The following is a 19,423-nucleotide window of genomic DNA, read 5'->3' as shown; positions in this document are numbered from 1 at the left end:
GAAGAGCCCTGTGTTTCCTCTCAATTCTAGAATTAAAGAGGGAAGTGATGCCACCAGAGGCCATTGGGGTGGGCATGGTAATTAATGAGACCATACACCTCCCCCTCCCCCAACACATGGTCTTTGTTCCTTACCAGGAAGTCTCTAAGGGCTAATCCTGGGGACTCTGGAGCCTCTTGGTTAGTTTAGTAAAGTGCTTTTTATTATCTTCCTGGTTTTTATTATAAGCTTTAAATTTATGGAACAAGATAGGGTTTAATTAACTAATGGTAAAATATCATTATTATTTGCATTAATTTGAATCACCCTATTCATGATTCTGTATCACTACTCTTCTAGGTCTTTCTCGTGTTACCAATTAGGTCTAGATTTATGAACATTGCTGATTCGGTGGCCTTGACATTTGTCAGCTGTTGTAAGTCCTGAGTAAATAAGAAGCTGAACTGGAGAGTGCTGAATAAGGATTCAGAAGCATCACTTTTAGATACCTTTCACTAGAAGCCTAAGTCCATTTCTCTGATTCTTTTCTGCAGAACAGCTGATGCTTAACATACTAAAGGGCCTAGCATGTGACAAAGGGTAGAGAGCTGAGATTTATGCATGATCTTTGTGTCCTGTGGTATAAAAACTTGAAAGTGTAAGGGTAACCAAATAAGATCGTCAGTTTGCCTTTGTGAGGCACTGTTTGTAGTGGATACCCTGAGCAGGGTTAGAGTCTGGTTGCAGGTGTGGAACTCCTGTGAAGGGTACGGAGAGGCAGTTTGAAGGCCACAGCGTCCTGAAGTCCCCTGGACACTGCCCCAGTTCGAATCGTGCTTGTGTCTCTCCTCTCAGAGCCTCCATTAGGGCACTTCCCACATTCGGTCCTGAGTGGATCATTTTTTGAAGGCGAGCGCTAAGCTGTAGCTTCCTCTCTGTCCACACATACTGAGCAGGGCATCTTTGTTCACAGTCTCGGAATGCATTTCTCAGTATCTATCTCAGGAAGTAGGGAATCATGTAGCACTCAGGTAGAGTGGGGGAGGGGCAGTTCCTTACAGGCAACTTCAGTCTGTTGAAAATTATCCCTGAAATGTCTCTTAAAAAGGGAAAAGTAGACCTTTTATCAAAAACTTATCCTTATGTTTTTCCTACCTAAAAATCTACTTACTAGTGGGTGACCTGCACTCTAAATGGCATATATTGGGATTTTGCTACCAATTTTGAATTACATACATCTACACAGGATTCCTGCTTTGTTCTTGTTTTGTAGGTGGCTGACTGTTCTTGGGATGAAACAATAAAGATATATGATCCTGCTTGTCTTGCTGCTCCTGCTTGAGATCTACGATGGTCAGAAACGGAGGAAGCTGTGTGAAGAACAGCTTAACAGCAAATAAATTAACTATTGCAGGCACAGCTGTTTGCTTTTACATGCGCTATTTCAGATTTCAACTTTTTCGGATTTACCCTGGAATGCATTTTAAGGCAGCTGACAAAGACTTTGGCTTATCTAGGCCTGGTACATAAGCCATATTTCTAAAACTTCTAAGAACTAATTAATGTCATAATGTCTATTAAAATGTAATCTCTGTTGTAAAATGGACTAAAGTATGGGAGATCAGTAGATTATATTGATAGTGATACTTTTCATTCTTAATTTATGTTACTTTTGATGTAAAATATAATCACTGTTGTTGATAAAAATCAAAATAAACTACATCTCTTGATCATTTATCACTTAAGATATCCCCAACCAGATTGCTTTTTCCAGTATGTTGTATATATATGAATGCAATTCTACATGTCCAGGGATGAGTAACAGGGCTGTGGTACACGTTTCACTTACTCATTTGTTTAGTAATTATTTGTTGAACATTTGCTGTGTGCCTGACAGATGGACTGAATGAGATTCTCTCAAAGACTGGGCCATGCTTTCAGAACACGGAATACAGTAGGTTACGAGTTTACTTTATTACACGTTTTCCAAGTCATGTTAAGTATTTATGGCTCCTGAGACAGTTTCTTCCATTTTTCTGCTATCAAAAAATTTTAAAACTGTTGTTTGTCCTAGGCTGGCCCTGCCACCAGGCCTGGTATGCAGAATGCACCTGGTAAATTTTGTTATTTGAATGGATGATCTCAGGGAAAGTACAGCTTTTTCTGGAACTTAGGTCAGCAATAATTATTTTTGAAAGGCCCCATAAAAAGGGCACTGCTTAACATAGTGGATTGTGACGTTCATGGTGCTCATTCCTTAGAGTTGTCGCCATAATGGGTATGTAGCTCCTTCAACACAATGGTATTGTAGCTCCTTCCCTGGAAACAAATGCATTACACCAAGATTTGGTTCAATAAGAGCAGGTCCACGTTGGTGGTTCCCCACTTCCATAGAACTACAGTAGGCCTTTGAAAATACCCAACCCTGATGGTATTTACAATGAAACGAAACAGAGAATTATTGTCCTTTTAGAATGCAGGAGATTTTATTAACGAAATAGTCTACCACATATCCTTTGAAACCCAAACTTGGGATTTAAAAACTAACATGTCCCTTGGTTTATTTTTTTCCCTGTATTTCAGGGATGTTAGAGATATTTAGAACTCTAACTTCTTATTTATTAGTATTTGAAAAAGAGAGATACTGTGATTTTCTATCAAGTGGTCACTCGCCAAATGCTTGCAGTATCTGGGACTGAGCCAGGCCAAAGCCGGGAGCCCTGAACTCAATTCATGGCTCCCACATGGGTGACAGGGACCCAAGTACTCCAAGCCGTCACCTGCTGCTCCCAGGGTGTGCGTTAGCAGAAAGCTGGATTTAAGCAGAGCCAGGACTTGAACCCAGGCACTCTGATTCCCAGGCAACTTAGCAACTGCTCTACCGTGATGCCTGCCCTATAACTCAGAGTCTTGGAGTTTGTCAGTGGGAAAGAGGGTGGTTGAATGCTTATCCAGTTGGTTCTCTGGAGGTAGGATTGGAACACTAGAAGAAACCCAGCCGGATTCTCTCCTGAGTTCTTGGTAGCTCCCAAGGTAAACAACTTGTGGATAAGCACAGATCCTTCCAGGTTGGCTGAAGCAGCACTTGTCTCCTGGCTACTGCGCTGTTAGCTTTCATCCTGTGTACCTCCCCAGGCTGCTTCTGCACCAGCTGTGACAGAACAGCACTAAAGAGTTTGTGAAGGAAAAGGGAACAACTCAGTCACTGATGTGTGATCAGGGTGCTACGTGAGCTTCCTTATATATGCTGTCCCCTTTCATCTCTGTCACATCCCTGCAAGGGAGGCCTCCGTACTTCCTGGACACGGAAGCCCGCGTTCTCGGCAGTCATGATAGACGGGAAGTCCTGCAACTAGAATTCAAGTCTGAAATGACCGAATCCAACCCCTGGTCCTGCCACACAGCCTCTGTTTCCTTGGAGTAGCAGAAGTTGGCCCAGGGAGAAATGGTCGAAGGTGGAACTCCCTGGTGACTCGATCTTGGCCGTTCTCTGACAGATTTGCATTTGCAACCCTATAAAGAGCTGCGAAGCTAAGCCTGCTTCTGGGGTGATGCTTCCAAAGTCCATCCTGCCCAGGGAGAGCCAGGCTGAGAGCCAGCTGTCCCTGCTGCACTTGGCATTTCTTTGCTGGATGTCTTAGCAATAATTTCCCTCTTCCAAAAATGAACCCTCATTAATTTGTTACTTAGCAGGCCTTTCCTTGGAGGTGCTAATCCACTGTTGTTTGCTTCCATCTATACTGAAATCTGTTATCTCCTGCCTTCCCCACCAAGGTCTCCCACAAGCCTTTGCACTCATTTTGTCCCAACCAAACTCATCATGCTCACCAAATTCTCCATTTGTGAGTTTGCCAACAAGGAGTCAAGCTCATGGACCTGTGTAGGTCAAGCTAAAGACCTCAATGCCATCCTTTCACGAAGTCCTGTCCCTTTTATCCCTATTTATTCTCCATTCTGTCTCTTCCTCTCAGTCCAACCAGCCCTGCCTCAGTTCAAGCCACCACTGGCTTTTCTCTGGACAGTTCCAGCAGCTTCCTAAACAGTGTGTCTGTTTCCAGTTCTGTGCCCTCACCCGTCCTCTTCAACACAGCTGCTGAAGACGAATCTAAAGTGCAATCTGATTACCTCAATTTCAGTGTCAAACCTTTCTCTACGTAGAGGGCTGCTCACAGGAAAAATGTTCAAGGTCGCTAACCAGACAGCAAGGTCCTCTGGGCCAGTGCCTGCCCCTCTCCCCCAGCAGCACCAGCGTGCTCACCAGTGCCCGGTGGAAATCGTGCAGGGATCATCCTTGTCTTCACTATAGCTGGGTGTGCTGGGCCGCCTGCCCTTGGTCTGGCAGATGTCATGTGGAAAGACTAAAGATGGACAACCTACAACCTACAAAAGGCACCATTAGTAAAGCTAAAAGACATAATGAATAATGAAAGGGTATGCTTGCATCATAGGTAACAAAACAGTTAAGACCCAGAACTGATAAAGAGCTCTTGAAAAGCAGTAAAACAACCAAGCACAGAAGTGGAAGCACTAGAGATCACAACAAAGAAAGGCACAGACTTGATACACAGGTGTTTCTTACAAAACAGGGAATCAGAGGATAAGTTTATTTTGGTGGGAAAATTTTGAAATCCCTACAGTTTTTTCATAACAGGCATCTTCCATGAGGTTAAAGACCCTCGTATGCTTTACAAAGGTTCAGTCAATGAGATCTTTTTTCTTACAAGTTTGACAAATGTTAAAAATATTAGACGTGTCCAGTACTGCTTAAAATGAGAGTAGTGTTAGACACCTTTTTGAAGGCGGTGTAGCAATGAATCAAGATTTAAAGTTACTCCTTGACCTGTCCCGCTTCTGGAAATCCTGAGATATTTGAAGGTATTTAAGAATAAACACCCAGGCGTATTTGTTACATTGTTGGTGGGTAAGACTTAAATGCCTGACTACAGGAGAAAGGACAGTCAATTAAAAGTACAAAGTGTTGTAAGCTGGAACAATACCCCCGCTGTTTAGTGTGCGTTTGTTATCCCTGTGTAACAAATCACCCCCAAACTTAGCAGTTTAAGACATCACACATTTGTGTCTCAGTTTCTGGAAGTCCGAATTCAGCAGTGCTTACTGAAAACTTCGGTTTTCTCACTATGTTGCCCTGAAACTCACCTAGGGCTGCAGGATCAGCTTCTAACACCACTCACAGTTGTCAGCAGGCCTTAGCTACGAGCCATGTGGGACTCCCTTAAAGGCCCATTATTGAATCTTGACCCTTGATCCTTAAGAGATCAAATAGCTGCTTGTAATTGACCTTCAGATCCACATTCTTGTTCAGTTAACCTTGCTAAACATAGTGTTCTCTCTCCCCCAGTTTTCTTGAGGAACCCACCTATTCGTAACTGGTTTTGTGAGCGATGGAGTTAAAAAAAAAAAAAAAGTTGTCATAGAAGAGAACTATAGATGTGCAAGGCAATGGAGAAAACGTGCCGTAGGTTCAGCTATTAAGCTAGTCTTGCCTAAATAGGAAGGGTGAGGCGGCTGAATCAGCCCCAATCTCTTACCTAATGTTAGTATCACAAATGGAAGCAAGTATAGTCGCTGGCAGCCATGAATCATCCCCAGACTAGCTCTGCACAGCCACTTCTTTACAATATTCGCTGAGGGTGGCTCAGGGCAGCCATCCTTTAATTGGAATGGTCCCTAGAAGCAGAAATCTGTTATTTGCTGATGTCTCTAAGAAGATAGATTTCACAGTTTTTGTCACTGGGTATATTTTAAATAAACATGTACACTCCACACAATATACATGATTTGAATTGTTGCTCCGGACTTCAATAACATCAACGCTTGAAAAAGAGTCCCTTGCATAGTGAAAGGTGTGGAACTAGGACTTAGAGCAACCAAACCCAAGAGCTCCCCAGGGAAGCAGAAGCACGCGTTCAGTGGACCTTTAAGGTGTCCATCCAGTGTGATTCCTGAAAAGCTGCACACTGGGTCATTCACAAACACTTCCGAGTGCTCGCCTGTCACGATCGGGGTGGTGTCCCTATTAGGCGCTGGGCACCTAAGGACCTGGGCGAGACCCCTCTCTCACACCGCAACATAAAACCTGACCCTTAGGAAGGACCGCAGAGGAACCGCCAATCCCTGCTGTAATCTTTTTTTTTTTTTTTTTCCTGCTCCAATAATAATCACATTAAAACCGGGGCTCAAATGTCCTGATCAGCACAGGTGGAAACAACGGACAGAAAGAAGACGCACGGTAGGAATGGGTCTCCACGTATTAATAACAGAAAAGCAACGCCGTGCAGCATCTAACCTTTAGGAGGCTGCCGTCTCCGTGGCCACCACAAGTGCACAGCTGGCAGCGAAAGGGGCGGAGCGCAGCCATCTCGAACCCATCCCTCGCACACAAACCCCGGAGCGATCCCCTGTGTCGCTGCTGAGTTTACGACGGGTCCGGGCGCTACTTCCCCGAAACCTGAATTAGGGAGTCACTGAGGACTTGCACCTGCAAAATCCTAAGAATCTCCTTTTCCTCTTACCCGTATGGGAAGCGTACAGTTTCCAAGTCCTGCCGGGTGAAGGTGTGCCCTGGCTTGGGAAGGTGGCGCCTACACGCCCTGTTCGCGGCAGTCCCGCAGGCTGCGACCCGTCCCCTACACCGAAAGTACGCTGCACTGAGCCCTGGCTGGCGGAGGGCCATGAGCACCTGGTCCCACGTGCGCCCCCAATCACCCCGGTTCCCCGGCGCCTCTGACCCTGCCCCGCCTGTGTGGCCGCGTCGCCTGGCGCTGCCCCGGAACTGGGAGCGGCTCCTCGCCCCGGAGACGACTTGGTTTCAGCTCATCAGCTTGTTGTACACCCTCGCCCCACCTCGAAGGTGTCCGTCGCCCCCAGGCTCCGGCGCCCGGCGAGGCCACAGCGCCACGTGGGACATCGCAGGAGCGTCCCCGGCGGGCGCGCGGACACGAGTCCGTTGCCGGCCCCGGAGGGGGTGGCCCTGTCCAGGCTCTAAAGCACGCCGGGCCGGAGATTGGGGCCGCGGGTCCCCGCAGTGTCAGATCCTGAGTGTAGCAGGGCGCGTGGGCGGTAAAGCCGCCGCAGCGCGGGGGCCCGGGGCTGGGGGCGCCGTCACTTGTTGCCACCAATAAACGGCGCTGGATCCCGGAGCGCTGCTGTTTCTAAATCGGCTTCATCTGTGCGGGGATCCCCCCAACTTGCTGCACCAGGCTCAGGCGCCGCGGGAGACCCGGGAGAGCCGTCGCGGGTGGGCGCAGGTGCCCGAGGGCCCGTGCTGTCCTGCGGCAGCCGCCCCGCTCCCCTGCGCTAGCCGCCCCGCTCCCCTGCGCTCAGCGTCTCTGCCCTGACGGCGAAGGCGCGCGGGACACAACCCACAGCGGCTCGTCGCCTACTCACACATCGCCGTCGCTGGGATTCCCGCCACTCCCCCCAGACCGGCCCCCTCCACCCCCGCCACTTTTCGGAGTCCCCCGCCCCCGCCACTGCCTCCGCCGGGCTACGGGGCAGTCGGAGGCGAAACCGCGAGCCGCGAGGAACGCCTGGCTGGAGCTGCCCCCTGCAGCCGAGCCGGGGGGCCCCCTGCCCTTGGCCGCGGCGCTGGGCGGGCGCCCCCGCCGCGCTCCTCCCCGCTCCCCTCGCGCAGGTCCCCGAGCTCCGCCAGCGCCGGGCGCGGCGGGGCCGGCGCGATGCGGCAGCTGTGCCGGGGCCGCGTGCTGGGCATCTCGGTGGCCATCGCGCACGGGGTCTTCTCGGGCTCCCTCAACATCTTGCTCAAGTTCCTCATCAGCCGCTACCAGTTCTCCTTCCTGACCCTGGTGCAGTGCCTGACCAGCTCCACGGCGGCGCTGAGCCTGGAGCTGCTGCGGCGCCTCGGGCTCATCGCGGTGCCCCCCTTCGGCCTGAGCCTGGCGCGCTCCTTCGCGGGGGTCGCAGTGCTCTCCACGCTGCAGTCCAGCCTCACGCTCTGGTCCCTGCGCGGCCTCAGCCTGCCCATGTACGTGGTCTTCAAGCGCTGCCTGCCCCTGGTCACCATGCTCATCGGCGTCTTGGTCCTCAGAAACGGCGCGCCCTCGCCGGGGGTGCTGGCGGCAGTGCTCATCACCACCTGCGGCGCCGCCCTGGCAGGTGAGAGGGGCCCGCGCCCTCCCCCAGCCCACCCACCCCACCCCGCTGGGCAGAGGCCGCGGGGGTCACTCAGTGCAAGGGCCTCGCTTCCCCATGGGGAGACTGAGGCAGAGGGGTAGGGAGCATCTAGAGTGGCCGCTTGGCTCGGCGAAGCGACTTCCTCCCCCGCCCTCCGGCCCCCTCCTCCAGATCCCCCACGCCCGGCGTCCGACTTCCGACCCCCGCCCCAGCTCCCCCGCTACCACGCCGGCGTGGCCCTGCCCGCCGCCCCCTCTCGGCCTTCCCCCCTTCACCCCTTCCTCCCGGCGGGCCTGGGAGCTGGAGTCCGCCGAGCCCGCCGACCCAGCCGGAAGGAGCGGGGCCGTGAACTTCCTCAGGTCACGCGGGGTGGAATGGGGGGGGCGGGGAGCGACGCCTGGGCGCCCGGGGCCAGTTGGCAATGTCTAGCGCAGGGGCTGCGGGCACGAAGCGGACCTGGGGTGGGCCGGGCGTGGCCGGGGGAGCGGGAAAGCTTCATCTGGAGGCCAAGAGGGCAGTCGTCCTGCAACCCTCCTTTGGCCCGCTCCCTCGGGCCCAGGGGCCACCGTAGCTGGGGCTGCCTCTCCCTGTGGGTCCCCCTCGGGGCGGGGGAGGCACCACTCTCCTTGATGACCGCAGCGCCAGTTAGGGGAAACCACAGCGCCCACCCCGAGGACATCTGCGCCCTCAGGGGTCATTGTCGCGGCCGGGGACAGGGCTGGAAGGGTGCAGCGCCCGGGGTATTGGCTGAGGTTGGCTCCTGCGTTCTCCACAGGGAGCGGGAGTAGGGTGGGCGTCTGTTGCCACCCGGGAAATCGGTGGGCAGAGCTGGGGCGCGACCCCGGCTACTTTACACCCCGTGGCTGCCCACGCGCGCGCCAACCCGGTGTCTTCTTTTTCCTCCCCTCGCGGGTCCCCGCCGGCTTCCTTCGGCGCGCGCTCCAGGAGCCGGTGACCTGACTGGCGACCCCATCGGGTACGTGACAGGCGTGCTGGCTGTGCTGGTGCACGCCGCCTACCTGGTGCTCATCCAGAAGGCGAGCGCCGACACCGAGCACGGGCCGCTCACCGCGCAGTACGTCATCGCCATTTCCGCCACGCCGCTGCTGGTCGTCTGCTCCTTCGCCAGCACCGACTCCATCCACGCCTGGGCCTTCCCGGGCTGGAAGGACCCGAACATGGTTTGCATCTTCGTGGCCTGCATCCTGATCGGCTGCGCCATGAACTTCACCACGCTGCATTGCACCTACATCAACTCGGCCGTGACCACCAGCTTCGTGGGCGTGGTGAAGAGCATCGCCACCATCACGGTGGGCATGGTGGCCTTCAACGACGTGGAGCCCACCTCTCTGTTCATTGCCGGTGTTGTGGTGAACACTCTGGGCTCCATCATTTATTGCGTGGCCAAATTCTTGGAGACTAGAAAGCAAAGCCACTATGAGGACCTGGAGGCGCAGCCTGGGGGAGAGGAGGCGCAGCCAAGTGGAGACCAGCTGCCATTCGTCATGGAGGAGCTGCCGGGAGAGGGTGGAAATGGCGGGGCAGAAGGTGGGCAGGCAGCAGGTGGCTCCGTGCAGCAGAGCGGGCAAGGGGCGAGGGCCAGCCGCAGGGGAGTCCCGCTGGTGGCCAGGAGCGGGCCGACCTCAGACAGCTCTGAAGAAGGCAGCAAGAGATCCCTCAAGGATGCGTACTTGGAAGTGTGGCGGTTAGTTAGGGGGACCAAATATATGAAGAAAGATTATTTGATAGAAAACGAGGAGTTACCCAGTCCTTAGGCAGGAGATGCATGTGTATGCATCTGTACCTGCAGTTGTTTTGTATGTTAGAAAGAACACGCAAGGCCTTTTGGTTGTTCTAGACAGGTGGGGAAGGGAAGCAAAGACAATCAGCACCTGGGTGGATCCTTCAGCGCTGCTGTGCCCAAGGCGTGGGAGAGTGGGAAGCTGCTTCCCAGGGCCAGGCAGGGGTTTTGGCTTCAGACTGCCAGCACGTTTATCTCTTGTCATTCTAACCATAACCACATAGCTGCATGTACCAAGAGCTCGCCAGCCACCCTCCCCAAAGAGGGGTGTAGAACCCACGACTGCACTGAAGTTCAAAGATTGCATCCAGGGCTGCATTTTTTGATGAGAGAGCCACCGTTTGTACTGCCGGCTGGGTGTACAGTGTGTTGTTGAAATGACAGCTATAAATGGGTGGAATTGATGTTTACTGTTTATAGTCATCTGAAATATCATGTTTACTCTCGGTTTCCTTCACTTGTTTCTCAGAGTAAGTGATCTATTATATCATGGTAGAAAATGTTAAAGCTATTTTGAAAAAAATGTGAGTTCTTAGCTTTAATCATGTAGTCCAAGGTTTGCTTTTAGTAATTATTATAAAAGTATTTTCAAGGTTGTTTGGGTTTGTTGCTTTCTAATATTTATTATGGAATGCATAACCTTTTATTTAAAAAAACGCCAGTTTTACTGTGTAGTATTCTTTCAAGCAAATGCAATTGCTGGAATATAACTCAGTATTAACTGAAGTTCGGCCAGAAGGGACCATCCCACAACGTAATCCCTTTCAAGTTGCACTGCGTATCCCAACCATGTCACAAAAAGAGCAACCACTATATTCACTTTACGATATTTTTCTATCTTCAATTTGTCAAAATAAAATCTGAGTCTGTATGTTAAAAGATGCAGTGTCAGACATTTGTTTCGGACACGGTGTGTTCTACGGCTGCTGGGCAGTGTGCAAGGGGCTCTCAGTGTGCGCTGCGTAGCATCAGGCAGGTAGGTGCCAGCCTGTTGGGAACATAAGAGAAAATGGCAGTTTGTCTGCAAACGACAGTGAAAACATAAGCACATAGTTGTTTGTTTGTTTTTTGTGAAGTAAAACAAAACACCGTCCCACGCTCACGGATGAAAGCCCTCCGTGTCAGACTCTAGTTCCCATGGAGTTTGAGAGGTGATAGTAAGATCACTGATCTTCTGCCAGCCCCTGCCAGGAGAGTTCTTGGGGGAGTGTAGGGTTAGGGTGGGGCCTCTTATCTGTCAGCATGCTCCTGACAGTCACATGGTAGCATTTGATAATTTTCGTTCTTTTCGAAAAATCAGAACAAAAATCAGAAGCGAAAATGGAGTTTCAGTTCCATCAGTCTGGTTCAATAAGCTGGAATTCTGGTGGTTCGTTATTGGTCCTGGTTACTGGTTTTCCCAGGCAGTGGATTGCTTCCACAGGTGCCCCTTGAAGCCCTTGAAGTGTAGGAACCCTCCGCTGGTTGCAGTTGGGAATGGTTGACCAGAGTTATAATGACTTTCAAAACAAGCGTTAATTTTGATGCCAGCATGCCAGAGGGCAACATCCTGTCGCAACTCCGTGAAGCTGAGAATTAATGAAAAGCAGCAAAGTTGAACAAAGTATGTATTTTTTTGTTAGTACCACTGTCAGAGAAATGGCTGGAGTAATTGTTGTACTGGGAAAAAAAATAATCTCCTTGGGTTAAAAATGTGAGTTTGCACTTACTGTGGGAAGATTAACTCTTTCATGTCTACGCACTCCTAGAGGCATCTGTTGGAGCTCTCCAGAGAAGCGGAACCTGCGTGGGAGACGATGTAAGGAACCCAGGCTGGCAGGTGGGAAAGGCAGGCAGGGTGTCTGAGCTGCAGTCTTGAGTCAGAGTTGCTCCTTCTGGAGACTACAGTCTTCGCTCTTCAGGCTTTCCCCTGGGTGGGTGAAACCCATCTCTGCCCCAGAGAGTCACCTGTTTACTCACAGTCTATGCATGTCAAATGGTCATCACATCTCTACAATGTCTTCCCAGCAACATCTAGACTGCTGTTTGAGGACAACTGGGCACCACAGTGGGCCAGATTGACATACGAAATTAACCATCACAGACACTTAGCATGGGAGGGGATGGGGTCCAGTGGGGATGGGGGAGGCAGGGATGTGATAGGAAAAGAAAAGCTCTGGAAGATTAAAAGTGCAAGTTCTGTCACATTTTCTCATTGGGCAAAGCCTAGGAGTCTCTACATGGAGCACGGAACTCAGTCCCAGGGCAGGGCAGCTGTGACTCAGGGCTGGGGCTCAGCTGCAGCGGGCTAAAGCAAGTGGCAGGCCTGGCTCTCAGGGAGGTGCTTCCGCCCCTCTGCTGACTCAGGTCCACCCTCGTCTTTGGCCTCTGTCAGACCTTGCGCCAGGCAGACAGGAGGCTTCCAAGGAGCTCCAGGATCCCGCTGTTGGGGGAACTCCACTAGAAGCTACTCTCCATTGTGCCCCAGTTCTGAGCGCTCAGATTCTCTCTTCTTTCTGAGATGACGCCTCTATCTCATACCCAGATGTGCACCTGCCTTGACAGTCTGTTCCTGTATCAGTTCTTCAGGATGCAGAGGCTGCCTTCTGCTTACTTGCCATTTCTCATCTGGAATAGGTCTCGGCAACACGGCCTGATGTCAGACGGATCTTCCGCTGCCATCTCCTTTGCTGCCCCTCTGACTGCTGTCCAGCTCTCTATTATTAATTAAGGCATAGCTCAATCAGAAGCACCAGGCCGGCCGGCGCCGCGGCTCACTAGGCTAATCCTCTGCCTAGCGGCGCAGGCACACTGGGTTCTAGTCCCGGTCGGGGCGCCGGATTCTGTCCCGGTTGCCCCTCTTCCAGGCCAGCCCTCTGCTGTGGCCAGGGAGTGCAGTGGAGGATGGCCTAGGTGCTTGGGCCCTGCACCCCATGGGAGACCAGGAAAAGCACCTGGCTCCTGGCTCCTGCCATCGGATCAGCGCGGTGCGCTGGCCGCAGCGCACCAGCCGCGGCGGCCATTGGGGGTTGAACCAACGGCAAAAGGAAGACCTTTCTCTCTGTCTCTCTCTCTCACTGTCTACTCTGCCTGTCAAAAAAAAAAAAAAAAAAAAAAAAAAAAAAAAAAAAAAAAAAGAAGCACCAGGCCAATGATTGCTCTGAACATCACAGGTGAGAGCATGCATGTTTCTGGGAGTGCTGAGCAGAGATGGGCAGTGACTTAGACTCCTATAAGTCCAACAGACTTGGGAAAAGCAATCACTGGCTGTTACAAGGCCTAGTTCTCCAAGTGATTAATGGCAATACTTGGGGCATGTGTTTAGCACATCTGAGTGCCTAAGTTCTGTTCTTGGCTCTGGCTCCCAACTCCAACTTCCTGTTAATCCTGACCCTGAGAATCGGCAGTGATGGCTCAATTAATTAGATTCCTTTCTCCCCAGCGGGAGACCTGGATTGCAAGCCTGGCTTCCAGCTCCAGCCCCAGCCATTGTGGGCATTTGGGGTATGAAACAGTGGATGGAAGCTCTGTCTGTGTGTCTTTTTCTCTGTCTCTCAAATAAATGAAAATAATAGGGGCCGGCGCTGTGGCGCAGTGGGTTAATGCCCTGGCCTGAAGCGCCGGCATCCCTTTTAGGCGCCGGTTCTAGTCCCGGCTGCTCCTCTTCTGATCCAGCTCTCTGCTATGGCCTGGGAAAGCAGTAGAGGATGGCCCAAGTCCTTAGGCCCCTGCACCACGTGGGAGACCTAGAAGAAGCTCCTGGCTCCTGGTTTCAGATCAGCACAGCTCTGGCTGTTGCAGCCATCTGGGGAGTGAACCAACAGATGGAAGACCTCTCTCTCTGCCTCTCCCCTCTCTGTGTAACTCTGACTTTCAAATAAACAAATAAATCTTTTTAAAAAAAGAAAACAATAATGAAAAATAGCCATACTCATGATATCAAAACTGGGCTTAAAAAGTCCTTAACTGATTCACTGTTTTGCATTCAATTTGGGAATTTTCTTTGGCCCATCTTCAAGCTCTTTCAAATAGATGCTTTCTTGGCTTCTATTTCTCTGCTTATGTTACCAATCTGTTCTTGGATGTTATCTGCTTTTTGCATGACAGTACTTACCATGTTAATCATAGCTATTTAAAATTTCATGCAGACATGAAACTCCAAAATTTGTATCATATCTGAGTCTAGTTCTGACACTTGCTGTGTCTCTTAAGATGAATTACTTGCCTTGCCACTCAGCATGCCTAATAATTTTTTCATTATTAAAAGCCAGATGATATATTGGATACTAGGAACAGAGGCAACTAGCCTGTAACTGTGAGATTTCATGTTAATCCTACTAGAAATTGGGCTCTGTGTGGTGTTTAAGGCAACTGTAAGTGTTGGAGGCTTCTGATTCCTCTGCTGTCCTTGTGTTATCTTCCCGTTCTCCTTGAGCTTCCCTAGAGGCTCCTCCTTAAATAGAATTGGGCACATTGATTTGGTTGTGAAGTGTGGAAGAAGAGGAGTGCTCTGCAATATTAAATCCAGTGTTGTAGTGGGCTGTGCCCTTCACAGGTGTTTCTTAGCTGTTCTTTCCCTCTCCCTTATGAGACCAGAAGACCAAAGGCTCTTCCTGCAGGTGGTGTTGGCTCTTTTGTCTTTGCCCCCGGCCAATAGACCTGTGTTAGGGAGAATGCTCTGGACCTATTTCACAATGATTACTTTTTCCTTCCCCTTGCCCAAGGGAAAGGGGACCTTTCTCAGCTCTTTACCACCTGTGGGTGCCCCCCAGGACTGTGGCCCCAGCAGTTTCTCACTCTCATGATAGTTCATATTCTGCCTCCAGAAATTTATTCAAATTGCCATTTAAATGTTTCCACTAATTTATGGCTCCAGTGATTCTGCTCTTGACATGGAGATGTCAGCTGTAACTTTCAGTATTTACCTGTCTCTTGGATTCAGGGATAGCAACATGGCCTGTCACCTCAGTTCTCTAATGGGTCCAGGAAAAGCCATTGATTTTCAGTTTGTTAATCTTGTTCCTTGTTGTAAGGCTGGGCACAATAACTTCCAAGTTATTTTTACTTGCTGAAACAGCAACCAGAAGTCCTAGGTGAAAACTTCTGAAAAATCTGCTGGATTTCTGTGAAAATGGAAGTTAGACATTCCAAAGGAAGATTCCAAAGGAAGATAAGCTACCAGCCCTTCCTGCGTCCTCTGCTCTCATATCGCATGTTGAACACTGGCCATTCTTGTACTCAGCAATGATATATGCATGCACATCTAATCCAAGTGCATTGTGAGTAAGAGTTAATGCATGTGGACATCAGTATATGCCATGGTAGTTGTAGTAATATCAGTTTCCCCTTCTCTTTCTTGGGTGCTGTACTTCTGTAGTAGCCAAAGTCTTTCCCACTTCTGGATTTCCTTTTACCATGTTCCAACAGCTTGCTATGACACTTGTAATTCTCAATGTAATCTCCCTTTGTAGACTGCTAACCTGATTCATCTGTTGCCTTAGTCTCTAGATGCCATGTTAGGCCTACCAGGCTGGACTTCATCATGGCCTCTGCTGCAACTGTGCCCTCTCCCTGCTCATCCTCTGCCCCCTGCACCTTTATATACATGACCAGAACTTCTCATTCTGCATGTGCTTCCTGCCTCACCGGCTTTGCCCTGCTCCTGAGATAAATCAGCAGGGTTCTGCAGAGAGCCTGTGAGCAGAACAGTGTACTGCAGAATACCAGAACACACAACTGATGAAGTGGAATCCCAAGTCCCTCCTGGTAAGCCCTCCCCTTCCTACTCTGCATTCATGTGTTTCAGACTGCGCTGTCTTCATTCCTGCACCCCCAGGATGTGACCCCAGCCAATCCAATCAGCATTTCCTCTGCTTGGCCACAGAGGTTAGTCTGGGGATGGTCATGGGACTTGGTCAGTACCATTGAGGTACAAACATGCATTTGGAAAGACTACTGTTGTATGTCATTTTCTTACTGGACTTCAAACTGTGGGATGGAGTGAGGTGAGGCAGGTGTATTGTTGCCATCTTGCCATTAGAAAAATAAATAATAAAAAGAAAACAACAGAAAGTGGACCAGGGAGGAAGGAAAGGAGAAAGGGAGAGAAGAAAGGAGGAGTGTGGGGGGGGGCCCACTGGCATTGACCCTGGCATTATACTAACTTACATCCTGAATTCCCACAACCATTGAAATTGTTAATTACATAAAGCAAAGTCTCTTTCTGTTGTTGTTATTAGCTTAAGCCATTCTGAGGTAGAATTTCTGCCATTTGCAACCCAAAGTGTTTCAAGTAATGCAAGGTAAACAAATGATTCTCATCCAGCAGTGTAGAGTGGTGGATAAAAATAGGGTTTTTATTTGTTTTGGCTTTGCTTTTGCTATTTCACCACACAAGGTTGCCCACTGTTATGGTTTGCACCCAACAAGGTGAGCCTCCCTGTCTCCTGTCACCCCTGGCTTCTAACACACCACATTTTGCTTATTTTCTTCTATTTAGTTTGGAATCCCATCAGTTCCTGCATTCTTCCTTCACATGTTTACTGGGGATTGGAGAATGTTGTATATTGCACACTGCCATAAATATAACACCTGATTCTATGGTTGTCATGTTTGCTGTTTGCTAGGTGCAATGCTAAGTGTTTTATAGGTGTTAATTCGTTTCATTTTCTCTACCTTCCTATGGGTTGCCATTTATATGATCTCAGCCATACAAGGAGTAAGTGTGTGTGTGTGTGTGTGTGTGTGTAGTTTTGTGGTTGCAGGAACTAAGATACCAAAAGAGCAGTTGAGGTGCCATGAAAAGTGGAGTGTAGAAAAGGATTCAATTGCTGTTCTAAATGAGTATCCCCAAGCGATTCAAACTTTTGGATCAATCTCTCCTTTAATATCCAAGCAAAAAAATAACTTATACCTTCACCTTGTATGACCTGGGAATGTACAGACCTTCATTAGTGTTTCTGAGGATTCATTGAGCACCACCCCTCCCCCTCCCACAACAACAATTGCTTGATGCTAATTGCTTCCTATTCCAGGCTGCTGTGCTGATCACTTTTTAAAAAGCCAGCTGAATTGAAATATAATTTAGATATCTTAAAATTGGCCCACTTTAAGTCCATCATTACTGGTCTTTATTGTATTTTCAGAGTTGAGTCGACATCACCATCGTCTAATTTTAGAACACTTTCTTCCCTTCAAAAGGAAATCCTGTACCCATTATAGGTCACTGTGCTGTTCTTCCTCATCCTCCCAGGCCCTGGCAATAGCTAGTCTACATTTTGTCTTTGTAGATTTGCCCATTTGGATTGGTCACATCTTGCTAATCTGAACTTGCTTTTCCAGATAGTTCTTCCTAACCTACTCTTCCTAACCTACTCTTACACTCCCTCTTTTTCACTGAAGGTATTGCTGCTCCAAGGCTTGCACTGGGATGCAGTTACAATAGCAATCTATGAAGAGGGCATTTCCATGTAGAAATGGAAAACTTGAAGGTCAGAATCAGGGGTCCCTGCTCTTGGAGTTTCTGTGTTGGCTTTCATAGCTGGACCGTATCTAACTCCAAACAGGACCTTTCCCCATACTTAGCCTTCCTGTAGATTCCACTTCCTCCCAGTTCCTAATTTTTTAATATTTTTCTCAAGAAGTAACAAGAACACCTGTGACAGTGTCGTCTAAGACAAAAACACAGACATTCTCCAATTGACTTCTTCACCACTTCCCAGGATGTGGAAAACCCTTAGATATTTAAAAACCTCACCTCTTGTCTGTTCCTCCTACACAAAACTCATAGAGGAAGTTATCCTGAACAACTTTACAGTGAACACAAAGTTGATTGTCTGCCCACTGGTCACTTTCCCCCTCCCCACTCTTCCCTATTCACAGACCTCACAGTTTGTTCAGGTACAAGCAGCAATGGATGAGTCAGCATTTTTCTGACCCCATCATGGTGGACCTGTATCTCTTTGTCAGTGTTTGGTCTAGGAGTGGTCCTGTGGCCCTGCTGCAGTGAATGAAATGAGTGAGTAGATGGGCTAGGGAAGGGGCTCTGGGCAAGTTCTTCTCTATCAAGAGGAGATGCTTGAGAAGGCGTGTGCTGTCTGAACTGCAGCTGCCATTTGGCAACTATGAATGGACAATTCCAAGGATAAGCAGCAAAATACAAGGAACTAAGGAGAACAAGGAAGGAAAACCTGGTTCCCCAGGGCCTTTGCTGTGCTCCTGAATGCCACACTGGTACCGCCAACTTCCAGACTTCTTGTTGCATAAGAGAATAAGTTCCTACCTTAAAGCCGCTTTTAATCGAGTATCATTTCTCTTTCAACTAAACTTTTCCCACTGGTATCACTTAAATTTCATAATCCATTTTGCTTCAAAATGAAAAGCAAAACTTTTCTTGGTTGCAATACCAGTTTTCATCCATGCATGAATCCATCGACTGCTTACGCATTGACTTAACAAAAATTTATTAAGTACATATTTTACACCTATCTCTGAGCAGTTTGTTTCCCCTCTTTAATATCCCTTGACAGTAAAATTAACTTATCAGTTTATAGACATGCTCTTCCTAAATGGTTAGTTTGATGACAAACACTTGTCTAATCCAATATAACTAAGGCTTATATTCTGAAGTCTCTGTGAAGACCAAACAGGGTAATGTTTCTCATATTCACTACAAGTTTTAAAAAAAGAAGTAAAAACTCCACAAAAGCTGGCAAAAGACAAGAAAAGTTTTTAGCAAAGGAAGTCAAGTGACTTACATACAAGAAAAAATTCTTAACCTCACTTAAATAGGAGAAAATGAAATTAAACTGCAATGAGGGGCTGGAGCCGTGGCTCACTTGGTTAATCCTCTGCCTGCGGCGCCAGCATCCCATATGGGTGCCGGTTCTAGTTCCTGTTGCTCCTCTTCCAGTCCAGCTCTCTGCTGTGGCCCAGGAGGGCAGTGGAGAATGGCCCGGGCTGCTTGGGCCCCTGCACCTGCATGGGAGACCAGGAGGAAGCACCTGGCTCCTGGTTTCAGATTGGCACAGCGCCAGCCATAATGGCCATTTGAGGAGTGAACCAACAGAAGGAAGACCTTTCTCTCTGTCTCTCTGTGTCACTGTCTACCTGTCAAGCAAACAAACAAACAAACTGCAATGAAGATAGCTGTGTCAGTGAGGCTGCAGGAACTCAACACTCATGTTATTCACGAGCTAACATGTTGGCATGTTAGCATGAAGAAAACAAACAAAAATAAACAATACACCTATTATTTTTAAAAATGTGTTGATTTATCTGAGAGGCAAAGAGGTAAACAGAGGGAGCTCCCATCCACTCCCCAAGTGCTCAGGATAGCCAGGGCTGGGCCAGAGCCTAGGAATTCACTCCATGTCTCCCATATGAATGGCAGAAGCCAACCATTTGAGCCATCCCTGATGTCTCTCAGCACCTGCATTAGCAGGAAGCTGGAGTTAGGAGCTGGAATTGGCCATCAAACCCAACACTCTGATACGGGATGCTGATGTTTCA

The 19,423-nt window shown here is 49.1% G+C and overlaps 2 protein-coding genes and 1 long non-coding RNA gene across 3 annotated transcripts in view; 2 read left to right on the top strand and 1 right to left on the bottom strand.

Moving 5' to 3' along the window:
- The window catches only part of PEX7 (peroxisomal biogenesis factor 7), an 80,058-nt gene extending 78,334 nt beyond the window's left edge, over positions 1–1,724 (top strand). Inside the window, exon 10 of the mRNA XM_002714756.5 lies at positions 1,253–1,724. Coding sequence (XP_002714802.2) covers positions 1,253–1,321 — 69 coding nt within the window. The 3' untranslated portion in view covers positions 1,322–1,724. The remainder of the gene's footprint in view (positions 1–1,252) is intronic.
- A 73-nt stretch (positions 1,725–1,797) lies between these two features.
- Positions 1,798–7,425, bottom strand: LOC103349892 (uncharacterized). Its single transcript, XR_007922809.2, has 4 exons — positions 6,513–7,425; positions 5,529–5,667; positions 4,238–4,359; positions 1,798–2,298 (listed from the first exon to the last, which is right to left on the bottom strand). It is a non-coding gene; the product is annotated as an uncharacterized lncRNA (long non-coding RNA).
- A 117-nt stretch (positions 7,426–7,542) lies between these two features.
- On the top strand, positions 7,543–10,813 carry SLC35D3 (solute carrier family 35 member D3). The gene is made up of 2 exons (XM_002714842.5): positions 7,543–8,115; positions 9,079–10,813. Exons 1-2 carry the CDS (start codon positions 7,677–7,679, stop codon positions 9,906–9,908), a joined length of 1,269 nt encoding a protein of 422 aa, XP_002714888.1. The 5' UTR covers positions 7,543–7,676; the 3' UTR covers positions 9,909–10,813.
- The last annotated feature ends 8,610 nt before the right edge of the window (positions 10,814–19,423 follow it).

Source organism: Oryctolagus cuniculus, chromosome 5 (genome assembly GCF_964237555.1).
Source record: "Oryctolagus cuniculus chromosome 5, mOryCun1.1, whole genome shotgun sequence".
Lineage (NCBI taxonomy): Eukaryota > Metazoa > Chordata > Mammalia > Lagomorpha > Leporidae > Oryctolagus > Oryctolagus cuniculus.
Note: the sequence above shows the minus strand (reverse complement) of the source record. Positions and strands in the feature narration are given on the sequence as shown.